Source organism: Leuciscus leuciscus, assembly GCF_965113295.1.
Source record: "Leuciscus leuciscus genome assembly, chromosome: 6".
Lineage (NCBI taxonomy): Eukaryota > Metazoa > Chordata > Actinopteri > Cypriniformes > Leuciscidae > Leuciscus > Leuciscus leuciscus.
Window position 1 is genome coordinate 11,404,334 of NC_138730.1, and position 12,440 is coordinate 11,416,773.

Sequence of the window (12,440 nt, forward strand, 5' to 3'; positions counted from 1 at the left end):
CCAGACCAAACTGACCCAGCTCTCTGTCCCTAGCTCCGTCTGTCAATGGATCACCAGCTTTCTGACAGACAGACAACAGCTAGTCAGAATGGGCAAAATCACGTCCGACAGCCGCACCATCAGCACCGGTGCTCCACAGGGATGTGTTCTCTCACCACTGCTCTTCTCCCTGTACACAAATGACTGCACCTCTAAAGACACCTCTGTCAAGCTCCTGAAGTTTGCAGACGACACTACTGTTATCGGACTCATCCGGAACGGTGACGAGTCTGCGTACAGACAGGAGGTGGAGCAGCTGGCTCTTTGGTGCAGTTATAACAACCTGGAGCTGAACACGCTCAAAACAGTGGAGATGATCGTGGACTTCAGGAGAAACCCCCCTGCACTCCCTTCACTCACCATCATGGACAGCACTGTGACTGCAGTAGAGTCATTCAGGTTCCTGGGCACCACCATCTCTCAGGATCTGAAGTGGGACACTCACATAGACTCTATTGTGAAGAAAGCCCAACAGAGACTGTACTTCCTGCGTCAGCTGAGGAAATTCAACCTGCCACAGGAGCTGCTCGTACAGTTCTACTCAGCTGTCATCCAGTCCATCCTCTGCACTTCCATCACCGTCTGGTTCGGCTCTGCTACCAAAACCGACCTCCGTAGACTACAGCGGATAGTTCGGACTGCTGAGCGAATCACTGGCACTACCCTTCCCACACTCAAAGTACTGCACTCATCCAGAGTGAGTAAAAGGGCTCGCAAAATCACTCTGGACCCGTCACACCCAGCACACTCTCTGTTTGAACTGTTACCGTCTGGTCGACGCTACAGAGCACCGAGCACAAAAACAACCAGACACAGGAAAAGTTTCTTTCCCCAGGCCATCTACCTCATGAACACTTAAATGTTCCCCTACTGTGGAACAAACATGTGCAATACTTCCCTCAGACATTTCATTATAGCACCTTATAACTTTATATATATTTATAATTTATAATCTTTTTATTTTATTTTTTCTATTTTTTTATTTTATTTTTTATTTATACCTGTTACTTGTCACTTGTCTTGTCACTTTGTATTGTATGTGTACTGGAAGCTACTGTCACCAAGACAAATTCCTCGTATGCGCAAGCATACTTGGCAATAAAGCTCTTTCTGATTCTGATTCTGATTCTGATATGAAGTGCCTGACAGAAAGAACACTTTAAGGTTCCATATATAACGTTTTTATTTCTAATGATGTGGTTTGTTTTCAGGAAACGCTGCCATTTATGTCCCTTTTAATTAATATTGATATAATTAATGGGGGAAAAACACTCTAACCACATCTGTTTAATAATGTGACTAATAAGTTCAGTGTCTAATGCAAATCACAAAAATATTATGTCATTTTTATCAATTGCAATTATTATTAATAAAAATACTTTTATGGGGTTAATAAAGAAATACCTTCCCATTGCAATAATGCTTATAATTGTACTGTGTATATGTATATATATTTTTTTTTTAATCAAGCATTTAATAATCAATTTATTAAAATACATATTATAATAAAACAAAGTATTAATAAACTTATTATTTTTAAAAATGAGTATGATATTTATTATTATTTCATTTAAATTTACAGAACAGTAAAATGAAAATACTACCATTTCTTGTCCTAATTTCTTTGCTTTCAAACTTTAAACCATTGAGCTTTTATTTTGGCAGAAAACCACGGGGAGACCGTGATTTATAACAGATTTATAAAGATTCTCATTATGAATTTGGGAAGATGGTTGGCACGTTGCGCTCCCAAATGCAAATTATAAACGACAAAGCACTTGCAGAGTAGCATTTACTGTGAATCTCAACTGAAAATGAACATGTTTCTTTACTCTGAAACATGCAGCGTGTCGGACTATATATTTATATAATTACATCACAACCGTTGCAATTTGATGATCACACTAAGCCATATCACACTCTCAGAACAACCACCCACTGTCAAAATTAATAAAATTATACCGGGCAACTAGCGAGTAACAGTTTCAACGCCGATCTTTACTCTCAGTTGGCGCTTTGAAACCTGGCCAACATGCTAATAGTGTCACACAGATGTTGCAGCGAGCTCCTGCAGCGCTGCTAGAAGCAATCCGTGCATAAAATAAATGTATTCGAAAACATAATATTTTGCAGTTTATTTAGTAATTGTTTAAGGCCATTCAGTGATTTCAATCAGCATAACCTGTCAAATAAAATTTTATTAATTCCAAATTTACTGTGGCAAATTTAACAATGCAGCAAGTTAGAAGACAAATAAAAGCCCTGATATATTCCAAGCGAAATCAAAGAACGAACTGGTATGACGTCATTTCGAACAAAGTCAGGCCAAAACGAAGTTTGTTTCAGGAGTTCAAAACAACATGACAAAGTGAACTTTGTGGATAAGTTTGCTCTGGCTGATAAACACTACCATTGGTCCGTGGTGATGATAAATAGGTAGGCGTGTCTTTGAGGCTCCGCCTACTTTGAATTGCTAGTAGAGTTTACCTTCCTACTTTTCAGCACAATGGTAACCATGAAAACTTCAAACTCTTTTGTTTGATTGTTAAAACAACACTTATTTTAAAATAACACTTAATTTCAACATTTATTCTCCTTATCCAGTCCTATGCAAAGCATGCTGGGAACTAGAAACCCACCGCCCAACTTCAAAAGTTAAAGACAATTTTATTAAGTTACTACAACAATTTTTTTGCCCCCTAACATCTATGCTGGTTATGGCCCTGGTACTTGAGCTTGAGGTGGGAAAATATGGTTTCATAAGAATTTCAACAATAACCTTTTTAAGTAAAATGGTTTTCCTGAGAACTGCTGGTGTGTGTGTGTGTGTGTGTGTGTGTGTGTGTGTGTGTGTGTGTGTGTGTGTGTGTGTGTGTGTGTGTGTGTGTGTGTGTGTGTGTGTGTGTGTGTGTGTGTGTGTGTGTGTGTGTATTATGGCTGTCAACAGATTCAAACTAAATGTTTAACACTGGTAAACGCATTTAACAAAGTGTTAATATACAGGACCTGTTTACACTTGACACTTCAGGTGTCTTCTCTGATTTGTTAATTGTTCCATTTCCAATTGGCCACATTAATGTGTCTCCACAAAACAATCGCACCAAAAGCAGCAGATATGAATGAACTGCATTTTTCTATCAGACAAAACACATGAAGTGGCCGAGTGTAAATACTGTAGGCCCAAAGATTATCACATCATCTGCTTTGTGCACCCTTGAAATCATCGTTACCTGGCTCTCCAGATGTGTGAATATGGCCTATCACATCAGCCACCAGATCTAGATCAGGAGCGACGTCTTTTTCTTCCTTGAGACGAAGAATAAAAGCAAACCTTTTTAACTGTGGTTAAAAATCCTTACAGCATGAACCACACAACCAAACCAGATGATACATCTCAGCCTTCATCTGAACGTACCGCCCCGTTCCTCTTCTCCCTGCTCTTCTCCTGTAGCGGCCGACCCATCTCGGTCATCACCTCTTCCAGGTACCTCGCCTGCACCGGGTGCATGAATCCAGGCACACGCACCACTGGGCATCCGCCGAAATACTCAGCCAGCCGGCGAGTGTCTCCGGTCGCGCTCATCAGAACCACTCGCAGCTCTGGGTTCTCCTTCAGGACTGAGAGCAGCAGGGCCAGAAGCAGGTCGGTGTTGACGTCTCTCTCGTGGACCTCGTCCACTATGACGTGGCTGATGCCCTGGAGACCGGGGTTGGACTGTAGTTTCCGGAGGAGGACGCCGACAGTGAGGAAGAGCAGAGCGCCACCACTGCGCTCAGGAGGACGAGATTCAAGACGCACCTGGAAGAGCCAGAGAAAATGCTGCATTTTAGGGACAGGTAACTTTTTATATCCCAAATGTGATGGACTAATAAAATAATATTCTCTAAGGCAGAGTTATCATAATTAACTAAAAAAAAACAACACTTCATTACTTGGAATAAAACGTATTTAAAAATAAATAAAAGATACCAAGGAAACATTTCTCATTTAGCTTGTGTACGAAAACAACTAAAACAAACGTTAATAAAACTATAGACAAATAAATAAATAAAAATCTAATAAAACCAAAATTACTAAATCTCTAAGAAAAATCCTAATGAAAAAAATATAACAAATAAATATGGTAAAATATTTATACAAACTAGAATAGGATCTCAATGATCTTATTCCTGTGTCAAATGTACTTTTTAGTTTATCATATTAAGTCAACCTTGTCCTGTTTTTTTTGTTTTTTTTTATCTAGTTTTAGTCATTTAAAACATTTTCGTCATGCTGCATAATGATAAGATTGATAATCACTATTTTGCTCAAAATTATAATAAATTATAATAAATAGAAATGTTTTTAGCTTTCACCTATAAGCACATTTCAAGAGAATGTGAACCCACATGGTTTATTTTCTAATTTATTATAGGCTATTTATAATATACTCTACTGGTAAAACAAGAAACTTGTCTAAAAAAAATTAAACAGTGAAATTCCTAGTAATCCAATCATTCCAAATTACATTAAAGCTTTTCTATTAAAACAACAGCAAAAAGACTTTGTATCTTCACACAGAGTAAGTGCAGTTATTCAGCAAACTCAGTCGCAAATATAGTCGAGATCCATGTTTGGATTTATAAGAGTTCATCACTGAAGGTTTGACCACAGATTTAGTCGCAGCAAACGGAGCAAGCGGCTCGAGACAGAACACAGACCGACTGAATAACACTTTCATTTCAGTTGCCAGATTGCAAATATTGAGTAAAACACGGTAGCAAACGTGTTCTTTTAACAGAAAAGCTCTGATTGGAGGATTTAAATTCTCGAAATCCGGCGACTAGAAGCATGAAAGCTCGTAGCGGCTTGTTAAAAACAGTCTGTAATGTTTCGTCTCCTCTTTTATTTAACAAAAACAAAGAGAGATTTTGGTCAAGTTTTTATTTTATTTTAAAACTACATTTTAGTCTCGTCTTGGTTGTCAATGATATTGCATGTTGATATAATCAGTTATCATTGTGTCGTCTCGTTTAGTCGTGGAAAAAAAAGGTCATCGATTTCTTTAACGAAATGAACACTTCTTCTGAAAAAAGAAAAAGCAGGGACTTGATTCTATCCTTAAATTGTTGATTGGATGTTGAGATGAGGTGTAGATAGTGAGAAAGGGGCGGGGCTTAAGCAGACTAAATGATTGGAGAAGTCCTACATATGTCACCAAAGAGATCTTCCGTTACACCGGAAGATCCAGTTATGACATTGATTAAAAATTCATGGTCAACAAATCACAACTCATGCAGTAATATCATTTGCATCACATAATAAAACCAATAACACGCTTTTAAAAAATAGATCATTTGACTTAAAGCAAAAAAGCACAGATTTCTGAACAGATTGAAAGGGCAGAAATGTTTTGGATGTTCTTGCCTGGTATCCCACACAGTGGCGGAGGGCAGGTCCCATCTCCTGCGCCACACGCTGCGCCACAGACACGGCACTGATCCGACGAGGCTGTGTGACCAGGATGTTGCATTTGGCCCCGTCTCCGCTCCTAACGCGCCCCTCCAACAGGAACCGCGGGATCCGTGTGGTCTTCCCGCAGCCCGTCTCTCCAGCAATCACGACCACCTGTGATGATTTTACGGCTGCGAGCAGGCTCTCTTTATAGGAGTCCACCGGAAGCTCCACCCCTCGCCCAGGCCCCGCCCCCATCCACAGGCCGAGCAGGTGGTCGCTGAGACTGTCCTCCTGCTCGGGGCGCAGAGGGCGGTATGGCTTATTAGTAATAGCATCTTTAATGAAGTCGTCATCATCATCATCTGAACTGATGGAAGACGACTGAACTGATTGCTGCTCCTCTTCATCCCACAGTTTCTGAACTTCAGCCTCCACTGGATGCTAAAACAGATATCAAAAAGTTATGATGCTACTCAGTTATTGAAATAATTGAATAAAAATGTATATTTACCGCACTGGTAGATTTTTCACGTTTCATGTTTATCAGCTAGATCCCCTGTTCTTGTCCATTTCTGGATTTTACATTATTCTTGATTTTTCAGTTCACAACGAATATTTTATTTTATTTTTTTAAATGTCAAGTAAGTATAATGCTCTAACTCTTTCCCACCAGCGTTTTTTTTTTCTTGTTTTTTTCTTAAAAAAAAAAATAATTTTCACAAATTTCATGGCCCCTGGAATATTTTGTTGTATGAATATCTGAACATACAATATCAAAAGAAAGAACAGACCCTCTAATAAAAAAAAAATTTTTTATTCTAGCTTCATGCATTCCTTTTTATCAACACTTGAATATGGGCAAGTTTCATAAACAAAGCAACATTTTGAGCAAAAAGCTGAGAAATTCACGTTTTTGTCAAAGACTTCATCCAGATCGGATTCAGATCGATGATCAAAACACAGATGGAGTAACCATCCAATCAAGTTCATATCAAATGAATTCAAATAAAAACTATTCGTAACACTTTATTTTAAGGTTACAGTTACATGTTACTAAATTTACTGTTATTACTAGTACGCAAGTATATAATGCATATTTACAAGTAACTAACCCTAAACCAAATCCTAAACATTACTATGTGGTTAGTTTATATTAATCAGTACCTTATTGTTCAGAATATAAAATGACCCTGATTAAAAGATTTCCCTTTTTGGAAAAAGTTAAGAAAATGCTTTTATTTGAAAATAACTTTCATAATGCATATTTTTCATGTTTTAATTTTTGTATTGAAAGTATGGTAAATACTGGTCAAATGCACCAACCATCACATTCAAAAATAAACACTTTCTGGCAGTTTCTACCATAAAAAATAACCTGTAACCCTGAATTAAATAATAATTAGGCTATCCATCTCATAGTGAAAACCATGTAGCCAACCAAAATTGTATTACCAGTAGAAGTGAAATCTTATTAGTTTTGAAATCTGGGTACCGTCTTATGTTTTAAAATCACGTACGGGGGAAGTATGGTCCCGTCAGTAAGGCACGAAAACATGACAGTCACACTCTTACCTCTTACCTAGGCTCTTAGCCGATAAGCTTTTCTTTGATTGTTTGCGTTTTTAATACTGTCTTTTTGTGCTCGCGATCTTAGAACATAACACTGACACCGTATTTCTTGGCACACTCGTTTTACGAGTATTTGGCGCCACCTATTGTTGCGGGTGTATTATTGACATGTTAAAGTCTAGACCCTGAACATAAGACGAGACAGTTTTTCAGATGCACTTCTAAAAAATTTAATTAAATAAAACTGTCTTATATTCAGAACAATATGGTACTTGTTTGAGTAAATACGATGTAACTAGGTCACCTTAAAATAAAGGGTTACACTTTATTTTAAGGTGTCATTGTTACAGTGTAATTATATAAGTACTGAGTAATATTAATTAGCAACATGTACTTACTATAGGGTTAGGGTAGGATTAGAATTTGGTTGAGGGTTAGTTGCATGTAATTATGCATAATTTACTGTTTCTACTATGGTAAGTACATGTAACAAATGTAACAAGGACACTGTAAAATAAAGTGTTACCAAATAAAGTGTAACCAAATTATTTGTGCTCATCTATTTTCGAACATCCATAATTATGAAATGTTTATCCATTATGTACCTAGTGCTAAGTGAAACACCGATTGGCCAAAGCCTCATGCATGTCACCTGTGAGAGGTACTCTTGAATCCTCTGTTCTAGATCCTTGGGTATTTCAACACGGCAGGGTCGTCTGTGCCTCTCGCCTGCTTCACGCACCTCCTGCTGATGGTACCTGGCGTGAGTCAGAGGGTTGTTCTGCTCATCCAGAAGCTTCAGTTCCTGTGGGCATAAACAAACCAGTCAGGTGGTGAATATCAGTGCTGGTGCTAGATGGCAAGCACACTACTTCCTATTGAAACGGGAAGTAAGGGTTACCAATAGTTACTTCACAACTATGGAAATTGATTTGCTACTTAAAACTGTTAGTGGTATTAGTTCAAGGACACATTCAAAAGCTGCGCTTCAGAGAATGGTGGTGCATTAATGACATCTCAGAAATATGAAAACTAGAAGTTCATAAACTCGATTACAGTTTTTTTGGATTGCTTACACACTAAAATTAAAAGTAGTACACTATTAACAAAACCTTACACTCAAAAAGCAAAACATCAGCCCATATTTGCACAACTATAAGCACATTGTCAACATCACACTTGTTGCAAAACTCTACACACAGTGATTTGCAAAACACTAAACACACTTAACATACACTACACACAAAAATCTATCATGAAGTCACTTCCTTGCAATACCAAAGCACTGACTGTCAAATTACCGCACCGTCCAACCAATTGGTTCAACACAGTCATCAGGTGTGCAAACACTTGTTTGCTTAATTGTAGACACACCAATCAGGTGTATAAGCACTATAAAAAGCAGCAGGTGAGTTCATCGGTCTTCAAGCACAATGGAAAGAGTCAGAGAAAGAGTAAGAAGAGGAGGAGAACGAGGAGGAGGAGGACGAGGAGGAGGACGAGGAGGAGGAAGAGGAATCAACAGAGGAGGAATCAAAAGAGGAAGAGATGGAGGCCATGCTGGAGGTAGAGGAAGAGGAAGAGGAAGAGGAAGACAAGAAGGTGCTCAAAGAGGACCGAATCTGACAAATGAGATCCGCGCAACACTGGTTGACCACGTTGTCAACCACGGCCTGACGCTGAGGGAGGCTGGACTGCGAGTACAGCTAAATCTAACCCGATACACAGTGGCAAGTGTGATAAGAACATTTCGACTGGAAAATAGGTATTGTAAAAATATCATCATATCAAAAACATCTGCACGGTTTCAGTAACTGCTTACAGTACTGTATTCTATGCACTATCAGCACTTCTGTTACCTTTTCCTGTGAAATTACTGTACTATTGTGTACTGTTTTTTTTTTTTTTTCTACATAGGATTGAGGGTCAGGAACGACAAGGGGGAAGGCCTCCTATGTTCACAGAACAGCAAGAGAGGGAGACCTGACGAGAAACACCTGACGAGAACACGAAGGAGGGGAAGAAACATCATTGGCCACAGGGCTATAGTCAATGTCCCAGGGCAACGTGGGGGTAATATAACACTCTGTGCAGCCATTACACAGAATGGGGTCCTCCACCGCCATGCCCATATGGGCCCTTACAACACAGCACTCATACTTACATTCTTGGACCAATTGCACAACATAACAGCAGCAAATCAAATTGATCATATGCAATACATTGTTGTCTGGGACAATGTGTCTTTCCACCGCTCTGCTCTGGTTCAGAACTGGTTTCAGCAACATCCACATTTCACCGTCCTATATCTTCCACCATACTCTCCATTCCTCAACCCTATAGAAGAGTTTTTCTCGGCATGGCGGTGGAAGGTATATGATCTCCGTCTCCAGGCTGAGGTACCCCTCATCCAAGCCATGGAGGAGGCCTGTGACCAGATGGAGGTAGCAGCAATGCAAGGATGGATTCGTCATTCAAGACGTTTCTTTCCAAGGCTAATGACAACATTGCCTGCGATGTTGATGAAATTCTCTGGCCAGATCCAGCTAGGCGAAGAGACAATGTCTAGTTTTATTTTTAATTTTTACAGTAAACTTACAGTACAATACGTAAAGTGACATTTTGTTACAGTATTATAAATCTCCATGTCAACATTTTGGGCGTGTTGAGAAATAAATGAGTTTCTTCAGTCTGCAACATTGGTATTGTGTAGTGTTTGGTGAATTTACATTATATTTGTACTTTGTTGATGGTAGCCTACTCTAATCATTATATTTGTACTTTGTTGATGGTAGCCTACTCTAATCATAGGGAAGTAGAAGTGCTAAAAGTGTTTTAGGTTTATCACAGCAGAGTGTAACTCGTGCAAACAGAGTATAGTAATGTGAAACGTGTGTGTTTCATATGGTAACAAAGTGTGGTTTTTAAACAGAAGTGTATAGTTTTTACAAGAGTGTTTAATTATGCAAAGGATCTGTAGTGTTTTGCTAATTGGGTGTGTGGTTGTGCTAATTGTGTGTAGTGTTTTGAAAACACGGGCCCTGTTTTGAAAATTGTGCTTAAGCAATCCAAAAAAACTGTAACAAGTTTGTTAACATAACTTGTATGTACACATTTCTAACAAGATGCAGCACAAGTGTGGGACGGATCAGAGCAGCGTTTGCTGAAGCGGCGGCAGGCACAAATAAACACACAGTGCGACCGGTGTAGTCGGATTCATGACCAAATGACTCTCGTGAGCAGACTCTCCAAAGCCTGTTCACCATCAAGTGGTGGCAGGACAGTTGGCCTGCTTTTTATATTCCCTATTTACCTCATCACATCATATTTTAGGTATAATTCACACTCTTAAACACTTAAATTTTTTTGACCAAAATCACCCAGAGAAAACCATTTTAAAATTTGACATTGTATTACTATGGAAATGGCACTTTAAGCGACAAAATTTTTGTGATACCAAAATCAAATTTGGAACCAGCATGGTTAGACATATGGCTTTGATTTTATGGCTTTTGATTTATGGCTTCGAGTCCAAATCTTTTTATAAAATATGCTTTTTAAATAAAATAAAAAAAGTGTGGGACACGAGAGCATGTCAGGGAAGGAGGCGCGGAGTAGGGCTAGTCAATGGATTTTTCTATATAGTTTATCTATGTGTAAATCTATCCATACAGCACAGGACTGCTTAAACACGATAGTGCAGCAAAGAAACAGATGAATGAGAAGAAAGAGCAGGATGTGCTTGACAAAAACCACAATAAACCGCGAAAGAGAACTGGATTCGGTACCGACAGGCGGCTTTCTGTGGCGCACATCCGAAGCACAAGACTGCTGAATTCAGTTCACTTTCACGGCTTATTGCGCTTCAAGTATTGAATACTTTGTAAGTATTCACATAAACACAGCCAATTGTGTCTAAAGTGAAAGTAAACAGTTGAGCGAAATTATCATTATATCGGAACCATGCATAGGGTCTTACAGTGACAGCAGCCTCATATAGGCCTGTCGTTAATGTTAATCAAACACCAAAAGAATAAGAAACTCCTTCACTGCTCTTGACTGAATATCTTCCAGAGCTTTATTAAGAATCTATGTAGATGTCATTCATACCATGCAGTTTAAATGGGGGGAGGGGGTGCAATCATGCATGTTGTGTTAGAAGGGAGGCCCGCTGTCTTTGACTTTGAAAACCCCTGCTTTACCGTAAACTTTAACTTCTTTACTTTTATACTTTTTTACACATCCATGTTTTGAAGCTGCTTTAACTTCTGCAATAATCTGCTGAGTGTCTGTCCTACACAAACCAACCTTAAACCGGAGACAAGCCAGTGCTGCTGCTTTAGACTCCGCTTCCACTCTACGCCGGCCGTGGGCAGTAAAGGTCATCTCCTCCGGCCAGCGCAAGGTCAACTCGCATGTCTTCACCGTCCCACCAGTCGTTCTGTACTGAAGCAGCTCCTTCACGCGGGAGAACGGAGAAACAGAAACACAGAGGAAAGAAACCAAACAGGAGAAAAAGAAAAATCAATGAGTGCGTTTACACTCTTAACTCGATTACTCGATTATGCTTAGGCTGACAATGCATATGGTCATGTAAATGCGTTAACCTTTTGTCTTTTATCGGAATAAACAGCTTAAGCGTAAACCAAACACAGCAACATTTTCTGCACCAATTTCCACGGCATATAAATAACCACGCTTCTTTGGCCTATTGAAGTGCACATGTGTGATATGTGACAGGAACGCATCCTTACTGTGGATTTAAGCGAGCGTTTCGCGGTAGGGGAGCAAGAAATATATAGCAAACTCTTGACCCAAGAAATAAAAAAATGGGTCATCTCATGCTGCCAAAGTAGTGGTTCAGTCTAAATACGGTTTAGAGCTTACTCATTTAACATCATATCTCACATAACAAATGGAATCATTCAGGCAAACAAATTATTAAGTTTTAACATCACTACCAGGGAATGACTTGATTTTTTATAAAGTCTTGTAAACACAGTTATTGGTTTGCATATAAACCACAACAACTGATTAATTCAATAAACTGAATTTTGGGACTTATCAGCGTATATCGGTCTGTATTGTAACATGCTTGTTTTGTCTTTTTGTCAGATGTGTGTGCTGGTCAATAACAGTTTCTAACTCACTCTGACTCTACAGGATGATGTGGCGACCTGAATGACACTACCCAGAAGTGCCCTCGGCTTTGGAAACATGGAGAGTGCCTCAGTCACTGTCGGATCCTCTTCTATTGGCCTATAACATATCAAATATCAGGTACAGACGGAGATCAGACCAAATGCACAGACATGTCCAACAATGATGCATCAAATAATGTGTCAAATCTATGCGAGTAATATATTGAATCATAGCATATGGAAAACTGGATTTC

General features: G+C 39.1%; 1 protein-coding gene across 1 annotated transcript in view; it reads right to left on the bottom strand.

Moving 5' to 3' along the window:
• Positions 1-12,440, bottom strand: part of dhx30 (DEAH (Asp-Glu-Ala-His) box helicase 30) — a 34,090-nt gene that overhangs the window by 15,677 nt on the left and 5,973 nt on the right. Inside the window, exons 5-10 of the mRNA XM_082173926.1 lie at positions 12,196-12,304; positions 11,354-11,503; positions 7,698-7,850; positions 5,447-5,917; positions 3,455-3,838; positions 3,270-3,345 (exon numbers count right to left, since the gene is read on the bottom strand). Coding sequence (XP_082030052.1) covers positions 3,270-3,345; positions 3,455-3,838; positions 5,447-5,917; positions 7,698-7,850; positions 11,354-11,503; positions 12,196-12,304 — 1,343 coding nt within the window. The remainder of the gene's footprint in view (positions 1-3,269; positions 3,346-3,454; positions 3,839-5,446; positions 5,918-7,697; positions 7,851-11,353; positions 11,504-12,195; positions 12,305-12,440) is intronic.